At 45.5% G+C, this 26,271-nt stretch overlaps 3 protein-coding genes and 1 long non-coding RNA gene across 7 annotated transcripts; 2 read left to right on the top strand and 2 right to left on the bottom strand.

Moving 5' to 3' along the window:
• Window positions 1-1,199: 1,199 nt before the first annotated feature.
• On the bottom strand, window positions 1,200-8,385 carry slc4a1a (solute carrier family 4 member 1a (Diego blood group)). 4 transcript variants are annotated; one of them, XM_076142992.1, is made up of 21 exons: window positions 8,238-8,385; window positions 7,734-7,820; window positions 7,451-7,506; window positions 6,863-6,957; window positions 6,713-6,759; window positions 6,458-6,623; window positions 6,227-6,362; window positions 6,050-6,119; window positions 5,886-5,928; window positions 5,595-5,779; window positions 5,238-5,445; window positions 4,931-5,134; window positions 4,675-4,823; window positions 4,370-4,564; window positions 4,055-4,252; window positions 3,854-3,943; window positions 3,493-3,659; window positions 2,944-3,185; window positions 2,662-2,831; window positions 2,355-2,528; window positions 1,200-2,217 (listed from the first exon to the last, which is right to left on the bottom strand). In XM_076142992.1, the coding sequence occupies exons 2-21, from the start codon at window positions 7,758-7,760 to the stop codon at window positions 2,140-2,142; spliced, it is 2,700 nt and encodes an 899-aa protein (XP_075999107.1). In that variant the 5' UTR covers window positions 7,761-7,820; window positions 8,238-8,385; the 3' UTR covers window positions 1,200-2,139. The 4 variants fall into 4 exon arrangements, with proteins under 4 accessions (XP_075999107.1, XP_075999104.1, XP_075999105.1 ...); XM_076142989.1 differs by having other exon boundaries at window positions 4,055-4,564; XM_076142990.1 differs by having other exon boundaries at window positions 4,055-4,564; window positions 8,232-8,380.
• A 1,889-nt stretch (window positions 8,386-10,274) lies between these two features.
• LOC142992740 (uncharacterized) lies at window positions 10,275-12,049 on the top strand. Its single transcript, XR_012961063.1, has 2 exons — window positions 10,275-11,241; window positions 11,289-12,049. It is a non-coding gene; the product is annotated as an uncharacterized LOC142992740 (long non-coding RNA).
• On the bottom strand, window positions 11,801-13,388 carry selenow2a (selenoprotein W, 2a). Its single transcript, XM_076143275.1, has 4 exons — window positions 13,239-13,388; window positions 12,906-13,003; window positions 12,729-12,805; window positions 11,801-12,595 (listed from the first exon to the last, which is right to left on the bottom strand). The coding sequence occupies exons 1-4, from the start codon at window positions 13,265-13,267 to the stop codon at window positions 12,512-12,514; spliced, it is 288 nt and encodes a 95-aa protein (XP_075999390.1). The 5' UTR covers window positions 13,268-13,388; the 3' UTR covers window positions 11,801-12,511.
• Window positions 13,389-14,345: 957 nt separating this feature from the next.
• LOC142992613 (GTPase IMAP family member 8) lies at window positions 14,346-18,143 on the top strand. The gene is made up of 5 exons (XM_076143100.1): window positions 14,346-14,370; window positions 14,740-15,429; window positions 15,591-16,289; window positions 16,440-17,111; window positions 17,407-18,143. The coding sequence occupies exons 1-5, from the start codon at window positions 14,346-14,348 to the stop codon at window positions 18,141-18,143; spliced, it is 2,823 nt and encodes a 940-aa protein (XP_075999215.1).
• The last annotated feature ends 8,128 nt before the right edge of the window (window positions 18,144-26,271 follow it).

Below are 26,271 nucleotides of genomic sequence, written 5' to 3' on the forward strand. Positions count from 1 at the left end.
AGAGGGATGATGAGACTAAGAATTAAAGGGAGTGGCAGGGCTGATTTTTTTAAGCCACAGAACAGCCAAACACACAAGCTGGATCACAGTCAACAGAGATGCATCCGGAGGGGCTTCACCTTTACAAAGGACAAAAGACAAAAGCCGACGGCGTTAGCAGAGCACTAATACACACAGATTCCTTACATTATTTTTGATTAGTGATTTGACTGGCTTATGCCTGACAGGTAACTGCTGCCTAACAAAGGTGAAGGTACCCATTAGCCACTGAGCCCATCCTAGAGCTGTACATGAAGAAGCCTTAACATTAGGTCATAATTACCAGACATTTGTGGAGATTTGTTTCCTTGAGCCAATCTCTGGCGCTTTGCATGGCTGCATGCCGCCAGTGATGCTCGCTTCTTCTTCGGCATGATGCAAATACTTTATAATTAGAAAGGAATGGAGATGTTTTCACTTTGGAAATGTTCTCCCAACTTCTTCTCAGTAGTGTGTGTCAACTGTGTCACTATTCATATGACATCATGAAAGCTGACATTTGCAACTGTGACATCATTCATGACATAGCTAACATCTCACTATCATGTGTTAGGGTGGTTCCATTTATGTCTCCCACCATTATCATTTGGCAAGCATCCTGTCCCACATCTGCATCTGACAGAGGTGACACCCATATAGAGGAAGAGGCAGCCATAGGTGTCATCTTCAGTTCAGGTTCCATGTAAACGGAGACACCTAGAAGTCACAGAGAAAAAGAAAGATAGAAAAAAAACAAAATTATAATTCATCTTACCCTGTTGTGTCTGCATCTGCACTGTAGGGGGCAGCACTTACCAACCAGGATGGCCACAAGAAACCCACTGATACTTTGCGCAAGGACTCTCTCAACCTCTGGCTTAGGGCCGTTTGACATGACAGTCAGAGCATTGGCATAGGTGACAGATCGCACAATTACAAGCTTGTATCCTGGAGAAAACCTGAAAATAAAGCAAATACGCCATCTACACAAAAATTGTTACAGAACACCAGACAGTTCCTGTATAGAGAGTTGTGGTGAAGCTGTTTTGCTCCTCTCGCAGTTCTGTAAATCTTCATGGTGGACCACATCAGACCCTCAGTGACTGGGGGGTGACTTTGTATTAAATACAAATAGAATGCAGTGATAAATGTTATGAATAAGACAGTAATTATGAAGCATCTCAAAAGCACAATAGTTTTATTTTCAGTAAAGTGAAACTCAAACATGTACAGTGTTTCAAGCAAACAAATGGGCACCTTTGAAAGCAGTTACACACCATGGCTGAAAATACCTCACTCAAACGCTGATATAAGGTTATTACATCTCTTTATATACAAATTTGATATAGTTGAACTGAACTGGAAAGACTAAATGGAAGAAATGCTTATGTTTGTTCAGTAACCTATACACAATTTATCAAAGGCGGTAATAAACACATTCACGCAAAAACTTTAGAGAATAAACTAGAGAACTAAAGGGCAAAGACTGGTGTGATAATCCTGTAAAATGCATGTATATAAGTTAAAACATTGAACCCGTGTAGCTTTAATAGTGCACATACTTTGATTATCGTAATACAGGCAGGACAACAACATGGCAGCACCAAGAGTCATTTTGAAAGCTGTATGTATAAACTAAATAAAAACATACAATTGAAAATGTAGTTTAGGAAGTTTCCCTAGAATTCAAATGTCTTTCATGGATTAAAAGGTTTTTAAGGTAGGTAAACATTTTTGACTGACATCCGCTGGGAGAAATAGGAGACCTGAAACTGCTGTCATAAAGATAAATAATGGAGGAGGTGACAGTGAGAGGATACAGGGGGTCAGTCTACAATTCCTTGTCAACAGAAAACACTTAAATTGTAAATATTGAAGTGTGTTTGGATTAAATAATTGGTTCAAGTGGTCCATGGCCCCAAATGCTGATTCAACAGAAATAACGTGTGAATTTGAACAGAGTGGTATTTTCCTTTAGAAATCAGAAGAATCCAACAGTTTGGGACTGTAAAGAGTTTTTTTGCAAGTGCATACCTGTTATATCATGAGCTAACTTTTGATTTAGTCACTTCTAATAAGGTCTTTGTTTGTGTATGACCTTTCAAAATAATATAATGTTGTTTAAGGGAGTGGGGACTCGTTGTACACATCTTGACCAGGTTCCTCTTCAAAAGTCACCTTAGCATCATCTGCATCCAGCTGCAACAGAAACACAGAAGCATTTGCATTAGTTACATTCTATGTGAACATGAACAAGTGAATTAAACTGAAGGTCTCATCGTATCCTCATCCTCAAGTCGTGGGTCCTTGTTTTGGATTACAGATACAGCACTTACACATTTCATTTCCATTACTGAGAAGAGCCTGCCAGTCATCAACATGCGTAGTGGGATGGTGAGAATGAGAATGAAAGGCAGTGCCAGTGAGGCGGGGCTCATCTTCACAGCCCACAGAAGAGCCAAGCACATAAGCTGGATCACGGTGAATAGATTCATCCGGAACGTCTTCACCTTTACAAAGTACAAAAGAGGACAGTGTGAGCAGAGCACTAAAACTAATATGGACAAACTCAAACTGCGACGCTAAATTAGTTGATTATCAGATTGCGGCAGTAGGAATTGTATGAGTGAGGGCTGTGTGTACCCTGGTGGCGTAGGCCTCTGAGGGATGGTATTTCTTGGGTGTGAATAACAGAAGAATCCTGTCCCACATCTGAATCCCATTGAGAGAGGTGACACCCATATAGAGGAAGATACCAAACAGGGCAGCCATAGGTATCATCTTCAGTATAGGCTCCATGTAAATGGAGACACCTAGAAGTCACAGAGAAAAGGGAAGATACATTGGTTTTTTAGTAAGTAAGTAGTAAGCAATTCATCTTGACTCTGCTGTGTCTGCATCTGCACTGTAGGGGGCAGCACTTACCAACCAGGATGGCCACAAGAAAGCCACTGATCCTTTGCTCAAGGACTTTCTCAATCTCTGGCTTTGGGCCCTTTGACATGACAGTTAGAGCATTGGCATGGGTGACAGATCGCACAGTGGCAGCACTCAGCCAGGGCATCCCGAAAAGAGAGGCGATACCCCCCATGGTGACCAAGAGGAGAAGATCAAAATGGAAACCAGATCCCTTCACCATCTTCCTCTCAGGTTTGCTCACAATCAGCCTGCCATTTCATTGAAACAGTTCAGAGTTAGTATGGAAGTAACAAACAAGAAGCGTACATTTCCTTTACAAATGTCGGTTTGACTGTGTGAGGTGCAGTTGAACAAGGCTGTTAGCAGCTGTATGCACCAAAAAACTCATAACCAACTATTCTGCCAAGCTCTGCAGCGCCACCTAGAGGCAAATATTTCTAAGTCTGAGGCAACGTTAATATTATCTTGAGTGTCCAGTGTTTTCACAGGATCCTATACTGCAGACTGTATCGTACCTGACCTGCCATTATTAAAGAGTGTTCTTGTGTCACTCACGTAGTAATCTGGGACTCGAGGAAGATGAGAATGAAGACGAGCAGTGCTGGTACGGCGCACGCTGGTATCATCCAGATGGGGAGAGTGTCTTTGACTCCCATGGGGTGGATGAACCAGCCCCTGGCAGCCGGGTTGCTCACCTGAATTCCCTTTGGCACAGACAGTTTCTGCAAGAGGACATGAGAGGCATCCATCATCATCTCATGTATTTTATAGTCTGTGTGCATTGTAAACACAGTCGATTAAATCATTTTAGTTGCAAACAATGTGAAGCTTGATGTTTAGCATTTGAAAAAAATGTTATGAGCGTGTTGTAGAACTTAACTTAACCTTAACTAAGCCTTAATCATAAAGCACTTACCTGAGTGAAGGTGTCCGTAATGCTGATGTCTATGCCGACCATGATGAAGATGGCAATGGGGACTCCAAAATCTCCAATCAAACGGCGGAGCTAATAAGATAGAAAGCAAAAACAATCAACAATGAAGTCCCTGACTGTAAGATGTGACAATTTTGTGACAAGTTACAGTCTCTTTAATTGCAGTTAGAAAATGTATCTTACCCATCCGGGAAGGAAGTGACCATTCTTGAATATACGAAGGAAGTATGCAATAAAGAAGCACCCGAGCATAAGGCACATGGAGAGCAGGGCAGTGTTGGGGTAAGGCCCTTTAGAGGTACCGGTGCTGGCTGGCAGGGAGCTGTTGCCTGGTCCACAGGTAGAATTATAGCTCTTAAGAAGAGGGTGTGTTTGGAAGGTCTGAGGAAGAGGAAGTGAGCAGTTAGGAAAATCAGGACGCAAAAAAAAGTGGTGTTGAGTGGTTAATGAAATGGATGGAGAGATGAGATGAGATAGGATGAGATGAGATGAAGAAACCTTGAAAAGCTTGTTAAAGGTCTCATAGATGAAGATGAGGGAGATGAGGATGGAGAAGATTTCTTGAGTGAAACGGGAGATGAATCGGACTAGGAAGCTTCCCTCCACAGCCACGATGATGACCACGATCACTATCAGCCACATGCCGACCCATACGCGTCCCACGATGTATTCAATGCCTCTGTCATGGCAGAACTAGTATGGAATAAACAAATGGAACAATGGAAAAAACACATTTTAGAGTTTGCTTTTGTTAGTTCAACAGTGGAATTCTTAACTCTCTAGACATGTGACTTCATTCATACCTTAAAGAAAGCCTCCTCAAACACTAGCAGGGGTCCAGAGAAGCCAATGACGAGAACAGGTTGGGCAGCGATGAGACAGAAGATGATACCCTGGAGACTGGTGGAGATCAGAAGCTCCGACACGCCCATCCACTGCTTTGTTTTCTCAGCTAGGGTCAGGAGGGAGGGAGGGAAAATTATGCAAAGGGGTAAAATACCTTATATTACTTAGATTTGGGACTTGAGATCAGTATCTGGCAGAAAACTCAATGATTACCCAAGAGCCCTCCAAAAGTGATGGCTGGGGACAAGGCAGCAAAGTAGATGAAGATGACGGCGGCAAGGACCTGAGGATTCAGAGCATCTCTGTAGTCGCTGATGTAGTGGCGGTAACGGCGCTTGATGTCTTTCACCATTCCGCCAAAGGGGATGCCTGTACGGGCCAGAGGGTCCTCCCTAGGCCCCTCTGAGGGTTTCTCACCTAGACGAGTGGAAAAACAACCGTTTCACATTAACAATTCAGCTCTCGTCCTCTATTTTGATTGTGAGATAAAGACATTGCCGGTCGCTGTAAGTATACTGACTTTTGACCCTGTCACCGAAGGCGAGACGGCTGTCAAGGGGGCGGACTCTGTCATGTAGCATCTTCTTCTGGAAATTGATGATTGGCTGGAGCATTCCTTGTTCTTGGATCTCAGTGGGTGGGATCACAATGCTGCAGTCCATGAAATCAGCGATGGCATTGGTCAGATCTTGTTCACTGCGAGCCAAGAAGGCTTCCAAACAGAACACCTGTGACATAAAGAAAACAAGAGAAATATTTAGAGTTTTCTGAAATGATGTTCTAAATAAATGGGGTCATTACACAATGTTATTGTTTAGGATTCTCATTCTTTAGGGCTCCTCTCTCTCCCGCCCTCCCTCCCTCTCTTCTCTCTCACCCAGTCTGCCATCAGAGCACCCATGGCTCGGCCGCTCTCGTGGTAGTCCACTCCGCTCTGGCCGGGGCCCACCAGCACAAAGACGAAGCGAACCGGAACAGGAACCTCCAGGGCAGAGTCCATCACCGCAGAGTCCCTCAGCCTGACAAAGGCCACCACTGGCTTCTGCAGAAGGTCCAGGGAACCTGAGAGGAACATAAGGCCACAATAACATCTTTTTAAGCATGCCGGTCATTCCCATAGGCGGTACTGCAACACATAAAGATCTGCCTCAGGATGCCATGGATGTACCTGAGAGGACGATGGAGGCCTCCATGCTGTCAGACGTGTCTCTCTGCAAAATAATGAGCCAAAAGTATATTGAGTGTCAATCTAAGTGATGATGGTGTGAGCCAAAGGGATACAAGGATGAATAAAGAAATGAATTTAAAAATGGAATACAAATAAAATAAAACCTTATTGGTTACGGAAAAGGTCTGCATCTCAATGTCTCCAGAGGGAGTAACTTGAGCTGCCTCAGGCTGACTGGAAAGACAAATAGGAGAGCATAAAGTGCATGCTACAAAGATTTCAACAGCATAAATGCAGCAACTGCAGAAGAGGAAGAGAGAATTCAGAGCAGTGTGGCTGACCTGCGCCTCATGAGCAGCGCCCTCAGCAGGCCATCTCGATCACTGCGTCGGATCTCTCCCCTGTTCAACAGCTCATCCACCACGTTCTCTGCTACAGTGGACAGAGTGCTGGCATTCAGGTCGAAGATGACAGCGCCTGAGTATCACAAAGACACAGCAGAGGTTCATTAAGCTCCAGCTATATGTATACATACATTAGCGCCCCCCTTTCATTGGAGGTTCCCGTTTCACCTGTGGCCATGGTTTTGCGGAGTTGTATCAGACTCTTGAAGGTGAGATAGGTGACATGTGAGGGACTCCATTTTCCCGAGGCAGGGTTGAGATTCTCCTCGTAGCCCATCCAGCGGGAAGTCTCCTGCCAGGTGCTGCCCTGGAGCTCATTCAGCTCCACGTAGGCCTGTGGTGATGCAGTGTGGTTAGCCAGTAAATGAGGGTTTGAAGTGTACTGTTGTATTGGAAATGAGGTGGAAAGGAACACAGACTAACCTGAGAATCTCCTCTTGTGGTGGCATTAGTGTTTACATTCAGATAGGCTGAAACGCAGCGAGGAGACATCTCCGTTTACTTTCATTGAGAACAACAAATAATTGTAAAGACAGATTGGCAAAGGTAGTAAAGAGCGTCAGGTGAATTTACCGTCTGAATTAGGTGGGAGGAGGATGGGTGGATTATCTTCCTCCTCCTGCCTCGTCTGCTCCAGGTCATACATGTCACTGCGGCCTGGTGGGCTCCTGGAAGTTCAGAGGAACAGACAGGTTCTCAGGAAAAATAGACTAACTTCATTTTGTTTCTATGTTAAATAAACCCAGGTGACCTAAATCCCAGAGGGCATTCAGGTAAGGAACCCTGTGCTCTGGACAGTTACTCATCATCTTCTCTGACCTGATCAAATTCTGCCATGGTGCAATTCTCCCGGTGGCCTCAAGAGGGCAGGACCATTCAACGTTTTCCTTATCACTATCTGAGTACTTGGTTGAAGCACGTGAGACTGACAAACCTCACTTACCCACAGGATGAAGCCTAAAGGTCTCACGTCTGTTTAACTTCATTTTATCTACTCATCTTATCCAATGAACGTTGTTATCTTGCACCAATGTTATTTTCTACTCTGCATCAGAAAATAAAATGAGAATCTACGGCAATTCACTCGCTCTTGACTTTACATATTTGTGTAGAAGTAACACTTATACAGACAGACAGACGTAGATGAGAGATGGGACTCACAATCTTAACGGCGAGGGGAAGGCTGAGTCATTGTCTTCACACGACATGTCACTAGCCTAGATTAGAGGAACGTTAAAGAAAAATACATAGTTTGAGGAGGAAAATTCTCCGGTCAAGAGGAAACGCACATATCATCATTATCATCATTAACGTCTCTATTGCAATGGATCAAAGACTCCCCTTAACATTAGCGGTTTGTAGAGCACATTGACCCTGAATCCTCCTCTGGTTAATTAACTGTGGCGCTTCATTATTACAATTTACATAAAGGGAAAAAACCAACCTCCCCAAAACTAAGATTGCTTTCCATTGATGTTTGTCAGATGTTGAACTGCCTGTCCTTGATCTCTCAGTTACTTTTATGCATTCCCTGAGGTAGATAAGGAGCAAATGAAAGCCGGAAAACAACAAGAACATGAGACAGAAACAGGGATTAGGTTAACATAGAGAGAAATAAGCATCGACACATCTGGAGCCATGAATATCAAATCCTCAAATTGATTGTTACTAACTGATAAGTAAGAAGACCAATGTTAGTTCTTAATCTTTAAATTAGGACTGAATATATTGTATATTTCTCTATTAACAAGTGAAAAAGTTCTTTCCCATTCTATCGTTTATCAACTTGACCCCCAGTCACTCCATCGTCTCCTTGTGCTACTCAGCTCTTCAAAACCGTTAACGTTAACTACAAACGCAAATAAAATCTGATCTTGGCTAAAGATACCACCATCTAACATCTCAGATCATGCAGATAACAGATCAGCCGGTGAAATCGTACCCGCACCTGTTCTCCAGCACCTGTAACAGGACGATCCCCGTACTGCAGCCTCCACCAGCCCGCTGAAAAAGTAAGCCAGGACTAAAGTTGAACAGAGAAAGAGCGATTGTAGCGGGAACACCCATACGAAACTACGTCGACGCGAAGATGTGCTGTACCCCACATCGTCCCCCGTTGCTCGGCAACCTGGTGGGAATGGGGGAGATAAGGCCTGTATGACAGACAAACAGCCCTATCAGTCAAAGACACCTTGACGCAGGGATATCCCAGCCCTAATTTACCCTCTACGCCCTCTCTTTGCGAACCAGGTCCAACCCAAAGCAGCGTCAGCAAGACCTGCCCTAGTAGACCGGCAACCTTAACGTCTAACAGTGTGAGGGGCACACGCGGGGTACAGGGGTTAGGTAAGGGGGCACAGCATCAAGCCCCTGATCCTAACAGCTACATCATCTTGTTTACATATTGGGGATTCCCTCATGACGGGGAATTTCCTCACCGACTGATCATGTTGAGAAAGTCTGATAAACACATTAAACTCACTCTTTGATGCAGAACTCAGGCTCACTCAGTTTGTCTGTGATGACAGTAGATATGAGGTCACTCCTCTGCTCCCCTGGGCTGGATACTGGCTGACCAGACCAGTCCATTGATTGATCCTGAGTGAAAGAATGCAGAGAAGCACATGCAGTGAGGACAGTGATAAGAAAGGTTTGACGCCTGTGCTCATGGCTTTGCAGAGCTGTGTCAGACTCTGGAAGGTGAGATAGGAGACGTGAAGAAGAGTCATGGCAGAGCAAATAAAACTGAAAACAGAGGTAGGTGTTTTATGCTGAACCATGACTGAGGCAAAGTCACCATGATGGTCCGTCCAGACCACCGAAGGTCATCCTCCACAGGGCGTCTCTATGAGCTCTGAGGGGGAACTGGACGATGACATGCTGCCTCATCAGGTGTCTCTTCTCATCTCTGTTCAGTTGAAGAAGACATTAAATCATAACATAACAATGAAGGAATAACATTTTTTCTGAGTGAAAGTGGTGCCCAGCATTTGCCAGTTGACTTCATTGTGTGCTGTATGTGTGTGACCTTGCCATGTGTGTATTCTGTTGGCTGGCCCACACAGTTGCACATGAGGCTTGAGCTGTTCTCTTCTCTTTGTCTCAACAAATATACGTGATCTGACATCAAGATTGTCGGCAAAGTCCCTAAAATGTGTAGAATCAATTTGTGGTGCCCAATCTGAGGAAGTGGCACCAGAAAGGGTAGAAATAATTCCATTTCCTGTGCCGACTTCATCATCATATTGATCAGTGTTGGTACTCGTGGCCTCTTGCGCTACATATCCATCCATTCTCCATATCCACTCACACTCTTCAGGGTCACAGGGGGGGCTGGAGCCTTTCCAAGTGGTGCAAGTTTAACTCAAGATAGGCAGTCAGTCTATTGCAGGGCTGTGGAAAAAGGCCAAAATATAGCAGAAGAGAAAAATAGCGACTCTATGACCTACAGGAAGAAAGTTAGTAGTAGAGTCGTGGATTCTTCCCTGGATGGTGTCCGACCTGATCACCGAGTTATATTGAAATCTGTGATGTCCTGCTGAAAGACAGACAAACATGACTGACAGATTTTGAAAGTTTTCTTGAAAAACAGAAACTGAATGTTAATCCGTACAAAACGGTTACATGTCTGAAAAAGCCGTTACAAGCCGAGAACAAGAATCGGCTAAAAGATCCTAAAAAGGTTCAAATTACCTTTATGACAAATACGCTTAACCAACAATCTTAATTCAGTTAAATAGATCATTTAAATGAAACAGGAGTGAGGTCTTTCAGTCTCCTATCCTTGTTTTATGGTTGTATTCTAGTAGTGGTAGGTGTTGTGGTCATAGTCTTTTAAAGAACCACGTAAGAAACATTGTTTTGTTTTTCAGTGTGCAAACTGAGTTTTGGTGTTCGTTTAAAAGTAAAAAGAAATCAAAAGTAATAACTATAGTGCATTTTATACAGAAACAAACCTAATATGGAAACAAGACACATCCAGAACTATTTGCAACCTCACCATCATGACAGTTAACACAAAGACAATCTATACATTGGCCCCACAGTGAGCAGCAGTGGGCCCCAGTTACACACACTGCTGCACCAGGCCTGTTATCACCGTTTGTGCAAGCTATCTGCTATGCCCATGTGTGTGTGTGTGTGGACACTCCCAGTCATCATATAGCCATTCCATCCAGATGCAAATGTTCACTAACTGCTGCCTCCGTGTAAACGTTTGGACGTTCAGAATGTAAAGCACAAGAAGTTTTGCAGACATTTTAAACTGGAAAGAAGAATGAATGTGTGGAGGTTGTTATGTTAGGCAGTCTAAAAGTAAAGAGCCATTATGTAACCATGTGACATAGAGACATAGGGGTTTGAGGATAGAGTGCCATATGGACTTAGTGTTCTTTGGTTTCAGCTAACAAAGGTCAGAAAAAGGATTAGAGGGCCGTCCAAATTGTCTAAAATGCTTAAGAACATATCACTGTGTCTGCAGTTGGGTTTCAGGCGTCAATTCTTAAAGTGTTACTGTCAACCAGTGGTAAAATAGCATTTTGACGTGTCTGTATACTTAAAGCAGTTTAAAGTGGAGGAGAGGAGGTCCCACAGCTCGTCTCTATCAGCACGACAACAAGCAGGCTGGCATGAGTTATCGCTGCGAGCCAGAGCCAGGACCCACGACCCACCTACACATCAAGTCACTGAGCAGCACACACACTCACACACTCAGCCACTACAGCTGCTGACATGATGAGAAAACACAAGGTTACTAAAACATCATGACACAGATTTTCAAGTCATTGTAATTTGTTTTTGCAGCAAAAGTGATCTCAACAATTTCAATTTAATGGATAACACAGCAACTTCCATTTAATTTCTATAGCACTGTGTGAGTGTGTACACAAAAAGAGCGGGAACATTCTTTTACAGAATTCATTCCGTCTTACTTGACTTCTTTTGATTAAACTGTGACAATATCTCCGTTTCAGTTGAGTGAGCTTGGCGGGGCCGTCAGACTGAAGATGCTGAATTTGGCGCCCCCTGGTGTAAACAACGGTCAACTGTTTCCCCTTTTCATCAGAATGAAGAGGATTACTACATATTCTTACTGTGGATTACTAAATTCATTGAGTCTATGATGACGTTCCCAATTTCAAATAACATTTCTAATTTTTCAAAAGGAATTACTTGGAACACAATTTAAGTCTTTCATGTTATAGACGCAGATCAGAATCAAAAGCATTGAAAAGTTCTGCTTGTTTGGTGTCTGTTGTCAAAGGCGAGCTGATAACAAATGAACAGAAAGCCCAGTTTCTACGCAGCCAAGTCCCATTACAACAACAACATAAACCAAGGGACTCATTAAGTGTGAACAGCTCTCTGAGGACCTCTCTGCTGCACTAGTTTTCTCTTTATGAATCTGAAAATACTCAATGAAAAAGTCAAATGTGACACAGTAGAACGATAAATAATTCAGCAGTTATATCTAAAGACCAATTCAAAAGATAAGAAACTAAACAGCTCATAATCATTACAACTGGTTTATTAAAAGACTTCAGAGAAAATAAAGACAGGCGGTGTGTGTGTGTGTGCGTGTGTGTAAAGAAGATGAGCCGACATCTAGTAAGTCTGAGCTGACAGACCAGTGGGTAGTGGTCCTCAGGAAGACTCCTGATGGTCGCTCAGTGATGAACAGGCTGGGCTAAATGTTAAAGAGGGTCAGGACAGTTGCCTGAGCACATAAATGCATAGGTCAGCCACTGGATTAGAACCGTAGCACAGGAACACAAGTCCAACGAAGTCAGACGCTGGCAGTTTGACTACACACGTACACTATTTCAAGAAAGAACACCACAGGAATGTTAACCTGATATTTGCTGTAAACAGTATTTTGATCGCAGAGAATTTAGCATTGAATCTATCACCAATGAGAGAGGAGGGGGTCGGGGGGGTCAGGGGGGCACTAACCCCCTGCAAGCTCTCCTCCCCATCTTTGTTCCTATACAAGGGAAACCCTAGGGCTGGATTCATCATACTGCAACCTTGCAATTTAGGCGAGAGTAATCATTAACAGCCTGAGCTCCATGATGGGAACAGAGAGAGGGAAAGAGGGCAGAGTCTGGTTACAGGTCTCCGCTCACGGCCTTCAGCAAAGCACTCGGAGGGGAGCCCCCGTAAACCAGAGGCGCAAGTGGTTGAACTGGCATTTGTTGGCGGCTCAGTTGAGGAAGGGACCGATTACATGATGACACAAGGGGCCCGACTCCTGGTGATCTTCTCTAGAGGTTTGCCATCAGCGGCATTCTGGACTGCAGCCAGGACCTGAGGATGGTGGAACACAAAAGGCACAGTTCTTGTACATTGACATTTTACAGAATACATATGTACATTAGCTCCTGATGAATAATGTAAATCTATGGAAGAAATTCATGTTTATTTTGGTGCTTCTACTCACATCCTCTGCGTGTGGGAAGCCTCCCAGGCTCAGCTTGGAGAAGACCAGCTGCTGATTGATTTCTATCTCAAAGCTGCCTACACAGTGAAATAACGCGAGAGTTAAGCATCTACATTCCACACGGTCACGTTACAGTTTAACAAATCAATCAGTTCCGTGTGCAGAGGCGCTACGTACCTTGTCTCCCCACGACACCTGTCACCTCCGCATCAGGAAAATTGCTGGACAGCTCGTCGGCAAGTTCCTGATAGCGGGGCCCGTACCCTCATCCGCCGCTACAAACGGAGGGATTTAACTCAAGTCACACACTTGCGCGGCACCGCACACAATCCCAGAGGAAAGACTTGGAGAAGACATACGACTACGCTAACACTACGCTCGCTGCTATACGTGACACTTCAATTAGCTACAGGCTAGTTAGCATAGACACATCTTTAACAAGGTGAATAAAGACAGATTAACACATATGTATCCGGAGCTAACACGTAGAATAATAAAGAACACAGTTACCAGTATTCGACAGCGACTTTCACGCCCATGTTTGCTCCTCGGTGATGTGGTGGTGCTTGTTTCCGTACCAAGTCGATGAGCGTGCAATTATACCTGTCAGAGCTTCTTTTACTCTCTGTTTGCGGCAGGTCGCCTGCTCTACAGCACGTTGCTGCCCCTCAGGCCAAAACGCACATTACACCCAAACAACACGGCGCTGCCCGCTACGTCTCATTCTCATACGTCATGATTATTCGGTCCCTTCTTTCGTCCTCAAAGTAGTTATCATACACAAATTGTTTTCCTATTTTCTCACTCTTCTTTCTGAATTCATCACTTCCGCATATTGCCATTCTCCTCTCCCTTCAGCGTTGCCAGGTGGGAAATGTGGGATTATCGTACCAGAGACATACAATTATCGTATTTTGAGTGAAATTATCGTACACCCATCATAACCAAAATAACAAGTCTTTTGATGCGCTATAGTCACTCTAGTGTTGAACAGCGTCTAACAGGCACTCACAGCTTTGTGGCGTCAGTACGGAATGGATTCAGGCTGCTTCTTCTTCTTTTTTTTTCTTTTCCTCACCTATGGGGCGGGCGCAGCGGACTATTCAGCCAATCATGGCCGTTGTTCTGAGGCAAACGCATACACGTCACTCGTAGCTCACATTTAGAAAAGCACGATTGGCTGGAATTTCCAGCGTGCATTTGACAGATGCGCTCCGAGTCTCCGACTCCGACAGACAGTTGCGACAGGCTGATTTACAACCGATTACAACCACACATTCACGGAATGGTCAAATTATCGTACATTTGGCCTTTTTTGGGATTATTGATCATACATCGTACAGAGGGCAACATTATCGTGCAAATACGATAATTATCGTACACCTGGCAACACTGTCTCCCTTTATTGGCCTGTAGAGCTGCTGCTGCTGCTGAGAGGTGTGGTTCCTAACTGTCTACCTCATGTTTGTCCTGCTCATTACAGGCAACCTTCAGACTCATAAATACATAAAACAGTAACTTTTGCCACCACTCCTTTAACAATACAGAACCTGGAAGCGTTGTGGATCACGTTTGTCTGAAAATCTATACAGGCAACAGCATAAGACAGAATGTGACATGGCAGGAAGAGAAGTGTCAGCACGTAAGTCTTCATTTCATGGATCAACCGTACAGGTTCTGATTCACTTTGATGTGTCATGAGGATATAACTGTCTTACGCATGAAGAGATATTATTAGAAAGGTTATCAGTGATAGCTTTGTACTTGTTTCTTTAAAAAACTGTTTAGTTTACTTAATATTTCCTATATTTTTGATACACTTTACACACTTAACCCTTTATTGTTGTGGTTTGTTGCTTCCCTACTTCATGTTTGCTTTCCCATGATTGTTTGAGCAAGAAGTCATGAGGTATAATCATCAAAACAGGAATACAGCAATGTATCTGAAGGAGAAATCAGATTTATAATGTCTTCCCTCTGTGTGTGTTACTATCTTTCTCTTTATAAGCAGATGATTGTACCTCACACTTGAAGGTCGTCCTGCTCGGCGGCAGAAACTCAGGGAAGAGCTGCGTAGGGAACCTCATCCTGGGTAAGGAGGAGTTTGTCACCAGGGAGAGGACGGCCAGCTCCCGGAGGCTGGGTGAGGTGTCAGGGCGTTGGGTCACGGTGGTCGACACGCCCGGCTGGTGGTGCGATTTCAACGCTCGGGACACCTGCGAGCTGGTCAAAAGGGAGATAGTGAGCGGCGTTTCTCTGTGCTCACCAGGCCCACACGTGTTTCTGATTGTGGTAAAGGTGAGATCGTTCTCATCAGAAAAGCGTCGACGGGCTCTGGAGGAGCACGTGGGCCTGCTGGGTGAGAGGGTGTGGAGTCACTGCATCGTCGTCTTCACGTATGACACGTCTAAGCAGGCAAGAGCGGCAGAAGACGCACAGAAGACGTGTGGGACGGCTCGGCGCTGGCTCAGTGAGAAGTGCAGTCAGAGGTGTCACGGTGTCGCATTAAGGACTGACGGCAGCCATGATGAGGTGACACAGTTACTGGTGAAGATACAGAAACTTGTCACAGAAAATGGAAACAGGACTTTTGCAATGCCGGCGAACATTTTAGAGGCGAACGCAGAGAAGAAGAGGACGGTGGAGGAAAGGGCTCGCCGAAGGTTTATGAGAATGAAAACACACAGAGCTCTCATGCAAGGTCAGCAAATTATAATCTCTGAAATCAATAACATACTGGTGACATTACAAAGGAACTACTTCCTGTCAAACACTGATGAAGTTGTCACATTGAGTTGATACTTTCAATAACAAACCCTGAATAAAGTAACACAACCCCAATCTCTCCTTCTATTCTTACAGAGACGTTGCATCATCTCTCTGAAATAAGGATTGTAATGGTCGGAGCGAGGGGCTGCGGGAAGAGTTCAGCAGTGAACACCATCCTGGGCCGAGAGGGAAGCCAGCAATGCAGAAGAACAGCCCGGTGCATTGTGGGACAAGGGTGCGTGTTTGGGAGACAGGTCACAATCGTGGACACTCCAGGCTGGTGGATGAACTACTTCAGCGCTGAGAGTCCCATCTTCGACCAGAGACAGATCCGCTTCAGTGCGTCTCTCTGTCCCCCGGGCCCGCACGTCTTCCTGCTGGCAATCCGTGCGGACCGAGCCTTCAGCGAGACGTACAGGAGAGCCATTCAGGAGCATCTACAGCTCATCGACGAGCACATCTGGAGTCAAGTTATCGTTCTCTTTAATTTCGGGGACTGGCTGGGATGCACGACTACAGAACAATACATCGAAAGCGAGGGAGAGCCTCTGCGGCGGCTCGTCGAGCAGTGCGGCAACCGCTATCACGTCCTGAACAATAAAACAAAGGGGGACGGGTTTCAGGTCAGGGAGCTCATTGGGAAGATCGAGGAAACGGCAGGTGGCTGGTATTATGAGACGGAGGGAAATATGATGAAACAGCTGCGGGAGAAAATGAGGAGAGAGGAAGAGCGAGCCAAGGAGAGGCTGAGGAGGAAGGAGAAACAGAGGCAGATGGCACAGTCTCAGCTGGGTGAGTTAGACAGAAAGTGATAAACAATGTCAATGCCGTGTTGTTTTGCTTGAATATTAATAAGGAATATCTAACTTTCTTTGCATTATCTGTTTATATTTTCAATCTGATGCGACTGCTGATGATCTCACTAACCTTTGGTTCATACAGAGAGTCTCAAACCTCTTCCAGAGTTGAGAATAGTGCTGGTGGGTGGCAGCAGCACAGGAAAGAGCTCATCTGGAAACACCATCTTGAGCTCGGCGCGTTTCAGCACAGAGAGCCAAACCACTTCTTGTGCCGAAAAACAAACCGAAACCAACGGTAAGATGGTCACAGTGCTGGACACGCCAGGCTGCCTGTCTCTGAGCTCGGACCTGCTGATGTCACACGCAACCCGCGGCCTCACCGCCGTCCTGCTGGTGGTCAACCTGAGCTCCTCGTTCACTCGGGCACACAGGGAAGCGGCGGAGGATCAGCTGGAGGCGGTCAGAGGCCACGTGTGGAGCAGAGCCATGGTGCTGTTCAGCCACGGGGACTGGCTGGGCGACACCGACGTAGAGCAACGCATCGAGAGCGAGGGAGAGCCGCTGCAGAGGCTGGTGGAGAGGTGTGGGAACAGGTACCACACTCTGGATAACAGGCACTGGGGGGATGGGGCCCAGGTTAGGACGCTACTGGGACTGATTGAGGAGATGCTAATTGAAGAGAGGCTGCGTGTGTTCGAGAGAGGAGACGACATAGGGAAGAGGATTTCTCTACCACAAAATCTGCAGCAGAATGGAGTGACGCTGTATAATAAGGATACAAAAGCAGAGTTCAGAGTTCAGCTGTGCCACGACTGTAAGTATACTTGCTGATCTAAGGGTTCTACCAACATGTTTACTTCTTCCTCGTGACGTTTGCAGTGTATTTGTTCCTTTATACCACTTTGTTTCTGTAATTTGACACCAGTTGAAGTGAGAGACTGCATAACACGGAAACACGTGTAAAGCCGCGAGATAGCAGCACCTATATTAAGGAGAGATAAGCACATTTATCTGGTCTTTAGACAGAAGGCGGACATTGTTCAAAGATTTTTTTTATGGCCCAGATGCAGTTACAACAAATGTTAATGAAGGAATTATTTGCTTTGCAGTACGGGAATCCAGTTTGTCACTAAACTGCCCAGAAGGCCCGGACGCTCGGGGTCAGACGCTGGAACTACCGGGAAGATCAGGAGGACGGCTCACCCTCCTGGACAGACACACCTCCAGGACAAACGCTGTCTCTGTGATGTTTGGAGATAGACTGAAGTGGCCTTTGGTCGGCCCACAGAGAATAACAGTAAAGCTCCCTGTCTGGCTTTCTTCTGGTCAACCTCAAAGCCCCGTGAGACTGAACGGGGAAAGACAACTGTGTCCATTGTTACCCACAGACTCAACAGTGGTCTTGGTTTTCCCTCAAACACAGCACAGGATGCTCGCAGAGGACAGCGAGGACGTCACGGAGGTGCACTCTCTCCATCCTTCACTGAGGGAGCGGACTCTCAGAAGGATCACTGAGTCCGGGGGCCTCCAGGCGCTGATTGATCGGTGGGGTGACAGTAATTTAGAGGAACTGGAAAATTTCATAGATTCTTACTCTGAGCTGGTGTGGGAACAAGCTATGACTTCATCTCAGCCAGGTGACTCAGACTGTCTCACCCCTGAAGTTTCAGAGCAGGATGCTGTCACCGGCGACGCGGGACTGGAGGTGCTTTCGTCCATTAACAGAAAACTCTCCAAGCTGGACCTCCTGGAGGAGATCCAGAGGGACGTAGCAGAGCTGAGGCAGAGTATGGAGCACAGCTGGAGAGCCATAAAGGAACTCAGAGACACAAGCAAACCTGAATAAGAGAATAAATGAAATGGAGAAAACTGATGTTAAGTTAAAACACAACTTCTTTGTCGAAGGGGAGCAAAACGTGTTATTGTATTTGTCCACAAGGGGGAGCTCTTGTACTAGGTTGAGTTGTGGATAAAAAGCTTGTGTCTGCTGATCCAACAAATTACAGACTTTCTTTCCTTTTTAAATTGTGAGACAGAATGTGTGTTTGGGGGATTGTCACCCCCTGTGATAAAGAAGAATGAGAATGGACTCTGTGCTGATAATGGGCCTCTTGTGTGTAGTATAACAGTGGAATGCCCAGCAGGAAATCCACTGTAATGGAATAAGCCAGACATGCATGAGAATAAATTCAAAAGGGATGAATCGCTCACCTTTCCAAACAAACGTCTCCGTGCAGGTTGATCCTCTTCTCCTTCTTCTTCTTCTTCTCCTCCTTCCTCCTGTGCAAAACACAACAAGCTTTGATGAAACACGCTTGAAATGAAGCCAGCACATCTGTGTGAGCGAGCCTGCACATGTGTCTGTCCCCCCCCCCGTCAAACAACCAAACAGCGTAATGCTCAGGAATCCGGCGGCGGTTAAAAACAGGAAGTCAGCCAGGCAGCCATTTTTCTATGTATAGAAAATAGTGGATTTGTGCGGCTTCCGTTCAAAGCGCTTTACGGAATTTATTAAGGGGTTTTTCTAAGTGAGGCACGTGGAAACACACTGCTGAGGCTATTAGGGCTCTGGCTGAGTGAAAACCTCCGCTGTCAAGGTCATTATGGAGTTCTGGGAAATAAAAAGGGTTTATTTAATGTGCCGTTGTCAAAGCAAGGCAAAGTTTTCTATAGAGGATGTATGAATGTGAGAGCGCGGAGTCTGTGATGATCAATTGTCTGCCAGTTCACAGCGTCTAGATATCACACCTCAACTCTGGTCTTATGTGTTCATTCCTCACTCGCGTTATCGCTGCGGTTTACAGATAAAGGCTTAAAAAATGTAAACCCGCAGCAGCACTACAGATATCACCTTATGGTATCAGTCGACTGCAATGTGTGTGATTGATACCAAGGGGGCAGGAAAGGTAAGAAACACTAGAGATCTGCCTCCCTGCTGACAGACAGGCCACCACACTTTAAAATACAGCGTTTCAGTTCCTCCCCTTACGTTGTGATTATACCTGGTGATGTAGGTGGAGAGCTCTCCCTGGACTCTGCTCCAAATCTCCAATAACACAGGGATAAATGTGATAAATGCTTTGGGAATACGAGAGAGAGAGGGACCGAGACGTTTGAATAACGGAAGGCATATCGGCGAAGGAGTGATTTGTCTGCAATCATGTCTATTTATCTCTGTCAGTCTTTATCACCGGGCCTCCTCTCTTTGCATTATTCCTCCTTGAATATCATCGCTCCTCACCGATCCCCCCCCTCCTGTCTTATCGTTCCCCCTTCTCGTCTTGTCAACACGTCACTCCTGTCTCTCTTTTCTCCCTGCCTCTCCAATCTCCTTCCGTCTCCCTGCACCTCTGTCTCTCTATCTGTCTTGCTGCAGTTCCTCATCTCTCTCTCTCTCTCTCTGTCTCTCTCGCTCTCTCAAATCAGCTCACGAGTGCCCATCCCACCCCTCTCATTAGAGGGGATCTGCAGCCCCGGGGAGGAAGCTGCAGAGAAATGGATCTACCTCTCTCCATCACGGACAGGGCCGTTCAGCAGGGGGAAAGACAATTCTGAGCCCCTGCATCCATCTCCATTAGCGGGACAGCGCGTCGACCAGGACGACCCCCCCCTCCCTCCACACACACACACACACTCCACCCCACAATCCGCTGCCCACCGTATCACATTTCACTGCGTGCTATTTTTCCAGGTGGGAAAAAGAAAGTGAGGCTGGGAGGGAGCGAGGATGAGGATACAAAGAAGGAGAGAGGGATGATTTAGACCTGGTGTGTGTGTAAAGAATCATCCATCCTCCACTCACCTCCATGCTCCGATACAATAACGTCCCCAAGGGTGTGATGTCTGCTAAATGGTTACAGTGTGGATCAGCGGGAGATTGAGATCCGACTCTGCCCACTGCATTAAAAAAAAACCGCCCACTGTGACTTTGTAGTGATACTGATATGAGAAGTGCACTATTAACAGTGTGTGTAGAGTGAAATGGCTATCATGTGTTCCTGTCTGTGTCGTGGTTGTGTCATACAAGCTTAAGGGTAATTTTAGTCTTAAACACAGAGAGGCTGAAGCTGAACTCAGGTCAATAGAAGAAGAAATAAGAAATCAGATATTCTTCATCAGCTAGGATCAATCAAAGTAACGCAGGGGGTTAATGTGGGAGTCTTCTTGCGTGTTGCCACATTTACACCAGGCCCCCTCGCCTCCTATGGGACCTACGGGACTGAAATGGTGTAGAAATAGTTTGAATGGGTCTGGACTCCGGCTGTGGAAAGGGACAGAGGTGTGTGTACATCTGAAGTAAATGAGGTACGATTGGGCTTTTGTTGCCACCTGGCCCGGGCCAAAGCAATCATCACACACACACACACACACACAGATCTCCCCTCTTCCATCTTCCCCAAACTGCATGTGTCACTGCGCCCCACCAGGATACGCCGGGTCAAGGAAATCCTCAAGGGCAAAGTTCAGGAAACAATTAAGGAAAATAACTGCGCACCAGTGAACCGAATTCCACTTCAATTTTGGATACATGTCTGTTTCTCAGGACGTCTCACTCGTTAAATCATTAACCCTGTGACTGGAGACGGCCAAAAAAAAAGAAAGAAGCAACAGGGTTATATGTGAAACATGTAGGCGCCATCTGCTTTGTGTGCGTGCGATCACTACTGTGTTCTTACAGCGACACTGAGAGGAGAGGTGGAGGATCAGACGTGTCTCAGATAAGCCGTCGGAATGAGAAGAAGAACATGGAATTCATTTTGTTGTGGTTAAACGTGAGACATGGCAGAGTGGCAGGTCATCTCTCTGGGGAATAAAATGTACGATTGTGTGGAGATGTGTGACGCTCTGTGACGCTCTGTGATGCTCTGTGACGCGCTGTGACGCGCTGTGACGCTCTGTCGCCCAACTGACGGACAGAAAGGTAAAGATGCAACCCTCTTATTGGGATGCGTGTTGTGTCAGGGGCAGATTTGTGATGCTGGGAGAGAAAAAGTAAACGAATACAGATATCATGTTTACAGTAACTATTGCAATGGATAAAACAATTCATATCCACACACACACACACACACACACACACACAGCTGTTTATTTTCTGTCTGTGTCTTGAGGATTTCCAGGACATTAACAACCAGCCGTGTATGCTGGTTGAACGAACATGACCGGTCCTCACAAGGTTACAGCATTTGATCACAGCTAATGAGACGAGCAGCGAGACGGGACAGGCAACCGCACACACGCACACACGCACACACACACACACACACACACACACACACACACACACACACACACACACACACACACACACACACACACACACACACACACACACACACACACACACACCTGGCATATGTTGCTGTAATGCAGAATTCAAAGCCAGAAATGAACAAATAGACAAAACTAGTGAATTAAGGCTTTGCACCACTCGATATGATGTAATACCATTGAACTGTTTGTGGAAGTGCAGAGGTTGTACAGATCACATTCTGGGTAGTTCAAGATGAGTGGAGGAAGGGAGAGGAAGAGGATCAGGTTATCTGTGATTGCTATTCAATACTACCCAACCAGCTAATCGTATTTCTCTGTTTCTGTGCCCTGCTGTCAATACTCATCCTTCGGGGGCGGCTCACTTTCTCCCCCTCTGCTTTGCTCTTAAAAACCTTATTCACATGTAAGTGTCACAATTTCTTTTTGGCTCCCGTGTCCACTTCTAATCTCCTTCGGGCTCCCCTCTCTTTGCCCTCTTCGTCTTCTTCCACGTGCGTAAGAAGTCAAACAGCGGGTGGCCTTTGGTCCCTGTGGTTACAGCAATAATCCCAGGATGCTCATACAGGGAAAGGACCAAACGCAGATGTCCCGCCTGATTCCCCTGCGCCGCATCTAGGACATTATCGTCCCCCGATGATGTCCCCCGGGACGCTACGCCCGTCTCCATGAGACAAATATGGATGTAGAAGAATGCAAAATGTAAATGTCTCTCCCTTCAGGGGTATTATGCAGATGTTCTCTTGCCTCTATTTGTGCAAAAAGCAAGAATATAATTGCAGTTCTCATATTTGAATATATTTGAATCCCAATTTGAGAATGCCGAGAATAGCTTTTTCAGGCCCACGTTAAGAAAACAGTTCATTTATCAACTAAAGGAGCCTGAAGTGTTTTGGCAGGCTGGAGAAAGAGGGTCTTGATAGACGCAAGGGGTTTGAAATCGTACATCACCATCAATATTCCATCACCTCCAGCAAAGCAGCGGCTCATCCATTTGGCTGATTATAGTGGTTAGCTCAGCCCCTCTGCACAAAGAGGACGGCAGAAAGCACAAAGCAGATTATAGATAACAACTGTTTCTCTCTATTACAGGAGATCATAAATTGTCTTATCAGTGGCATCGCCGTAATTTCACTCGGAGAATAGTGGCTGAGGATCAAAGAAGCTGTGTGTGTGTTCTCCGTCTCAAAGCCATTTTCAACATATCGTCTTAAGATTCATATTCTGCATGTTTACTGTGATTCACAGTGAGATACTCTTGGACCGTGGTTCATCCCTACGTTCAGGAAGTTCTCCTGGTTCTCACGGTCCAATCCGTTTTCCGTGACTCAGCTCTGGGTCTCTGCTTAATTGGCTGCACCTGTTGTTTATAGACAATCGGCAGCCTCAAAAAGGATTTGAGCTTTAGCTGTCACTCAAACTGCTTGGAACTGCAAATGAATGATGAATGATCGGAGAAAAGAACAATTTACAAAAGTAAAGTCTGGGAGGCACATGGAGGATAAGAAGTTATAGCGCCACCATCAGGTCAATTAAGTCTCTTGAAGAAGGAACCACGCCCACTCAACTTTGGCAGCCAATTACACACACACACACACATACTCAAAAACTGTTTTAGAAAGACTTGGAAATGGAAAATCTAGTTCCCTGCCTGTTTAGATGGAGGCGGCTGGACTTAGAAGATAGCAGGGATGCATTTCTTGGAGCATCGTCTGTGTAAACACGACCCGTCTCTCCTTCTCCCTCCATGACGCCCTGCACCGCTCAACCAGAGGCATCCCAGCTACATCGGGGGTCATCTCCTCTGAAGGGTCACATGTTTTACAACCTGGTGCACCTGTTTGCCTGCCGACACGGTCTGACTGCCAGCCGTGTGTTTTTTACGACTCTCCAGGTACGTGACACTGCACCTGCTCCATGATGGCACCGTCTGACCCCCGTCTGCTCCGGTCCGGTGGCGGTATGAAGGGAGAGGCGTTTACAGGGTGTGTGTGTCGGGTCGCTGTGCACACACTGAACCCTCCCTCTGCAGCCTGACACAGATGCTTTACCGCATGTCTCTTGCATCCTGTGACTATTAGAAATATAAAGAAGGGAGAACAGACTTTCAGCCTCTGGGACCAATATTTCTCCCACATAATCCTCCCACTCTAAAGTTTAGGCTTCCTGACAAGATGTGGTAATGTTGCACATGTGTACGGGGACATAAGCACGATCCTGACGGGAATCTGTTTTATCAGGGAGATGTCGTAACTGGAATTATTATGTAAGTATGATGGAGAACTAAGCTCTTCTCAATCAGGCCTTGATTACTCATGAATTTGCTGCTAAATATCCAGACTGACATGTTGCTTTAGTCCGTCCTGTTGTTTGTAACCACCTGTATTTGACTGCCAGTCGAGTTGTTTTGCCTTTTTCCGCCTCCTCCACCTGATTACACTCATTTCCTTTGAAGAGTTTGATCTTCCCCCTAATGGAGGTCAAGCAGTCTTTGCAAAGAGATTGTGCGAGGGTTGTGAAACCCTCATCATGATATAAGAGAAAGACTGTGGGAAGAAGACTGCTATGAAGATACTGATCATAACTCACTCAGAAATGTACTAAAATGGGGATAAGTGGGACTTCACAATTATACAAAATACTCAAAGACAATTTAGTCTGATTCAGTTTGTTGGCATGGAGACAATAATAAAAAAAAAAGCATCAAAGTTAGGGAAGTTACAGAGACAAAAAACTCCTAACTCATAAACGTATAGGGTTTGATCTTGGTGCTCCAGATGATAAGGAAAAACAAAAGCAAACGCAACCGCCAGACTTTACATTTCATACTTGTAATCATCAGCACCGACATGAAGTAACCCTTAGAATGCCGAGAGTGAGCAACCGCAAACGCCTTTAAATAATGTTTTACACATGCTGACTGCTGCTCCCCACAACCAATAAACTCAATCTGATGTGCAAAATCACCTTAGTTAAAGTTCATTTTTCCAATTACTGGATCGCAATAGCTTAACTTAGGTTTGTCCAAATACGATCAAGATGCTCGAGGATATTAAATGTCCAAATCCATTCAGAGGAAACAATAAACATGACACACACACACACACACAGACACACACACACACACACACACACACACACACACACAGACACAAACACACACACACATTTAGACTCTGGGAGATACTAAATGCAGAAGAAGGAGAACAGAGAGGGGAAGAGATTCCAGCTGATCTGACAGGTTTGAAATCCTGTTCAGTGGCTCAAAACTCCGTGGAAACCATGAATCATTTATCTCATTAGCAGCAGTTAACGAATGCTCCGCTAATGCACTTAGCGGCGTTCAGAGTGAAAGAGGTGGTAAAGTCGTGTCATGTTACTTCCAACGTCTAACACGGCCTTGGACATCAGCGGAGCTACTGGCAGCTCTCATCAGTCTGATTGCATCATGAAAGAAAACACTACTCGCTCCAGGAAAGTCACAGAGGGCAGAAATCAAGATCACATCAAATGATTGGACGAGTATTTACAAGCAGCGATTACAGCTTTGATCCCCGCTTTTGGATCGAAAAACTGAAACTGGGAACTTTGAAGTGAAAATGTCCAAAATGCTCAGTTGGCATTTTTACAGTTGTGATGATTTGCTGTAAATATATGAGAGGATGGTTCTGGTTCGCATACTGATGCTGTAATATGCAGAATGTCTCTCCGATGGGATCATCTGCTTAGGGAATGTGTTTCTACCTCCCCCTCCGCCCTCTTTCAGCTTTAGCCATGAGCTGGAAGTTCAAATCTTATAAGAAATCAGTCAGGATTAAGGTAGAAAACCCCATAATCATGACTGCGACAGCTTAAAAACAGTGCGAGCCCCCCTGCAGTTCTGGCTCAGCTCCATCCCCAGCTCCAGTCTTTGCGGTTCATACATGGCAAACCATTTGTGAAGGGTGATTGCATCCCCTCCTTCATGCTTGTACGCGCACTATATTTCTTGTTTTTCCACGTAACCAATCGCAGGTGATGTCCTATTCCCTACTTGGCAGACTTTTCTAAACATATGGTGTCCACTCTCTCAACTCAGCCCCCCCCACGCCCCCCACAAGTTGTCTCCATACATGCTGGGCTATAACTTTATACGCCGGCCGTCCAACCCTTGGATCAACCCCTCTGTCACCTGAAAAGCACACAGATAAGAAATCACTTTAGTTGTTGTAACGCGATACCGAGGACACGCCGCCTTTAAACTGAAGCAGGAGAACCCCCTTGTCTTAGCAAAACGTTGCTGTGTCTAAAGACAGCAACATCTGTGTTGTATATGCACTAAGAGATGTATCAAGTGGGAGAAATCCTACACATTCCTCAAATTCAAATACATGCCAGGTTCTACATTTTTTAACAAAGTAGCTCGTGATCACAACATGATCACAACTCTTGCTTTTACAATCAGGATGTGAAGAAAAGCCAAAGATGGGATTGATTAGGTGGATCACTTCCACTCCACTCACACATGGGCCAAAGTCTGTCCACCACATTTCACAAGACTCATAAAACAGTATTTTAGTTTTGAGTAAGACTTCCTCAAGGTGTTCGTCGTCTGTGTTCATCGAGGCCACTGAGTGTGAGTCAAGAGTCAGCAACCACACCAAAGCAAAGTCCAGTTATTTTCCAACCCCGGGTCCCAATTTAAGCTCATTTATTGTTCAGAT

This window comes from Genypterus blacodes, unplaced genomic scaffold, assembly GCF_046128005.1.
Source record: "Genypterus blacodes isolate CSIRO-AG114 ecotype Tasmania unplaced genomic scaffold, CSIRO-AGI_Gbla_v1 ptg000022l_1, whole genome shotgun sequence".
Taxonomy (NCBI): domain Eukaryota; kingdom Metazoa; phylum Chordata; class Actinopteri; order Ophidiiformes; family Ophidiidae; genus Genypterus; species Genypterus blacodes.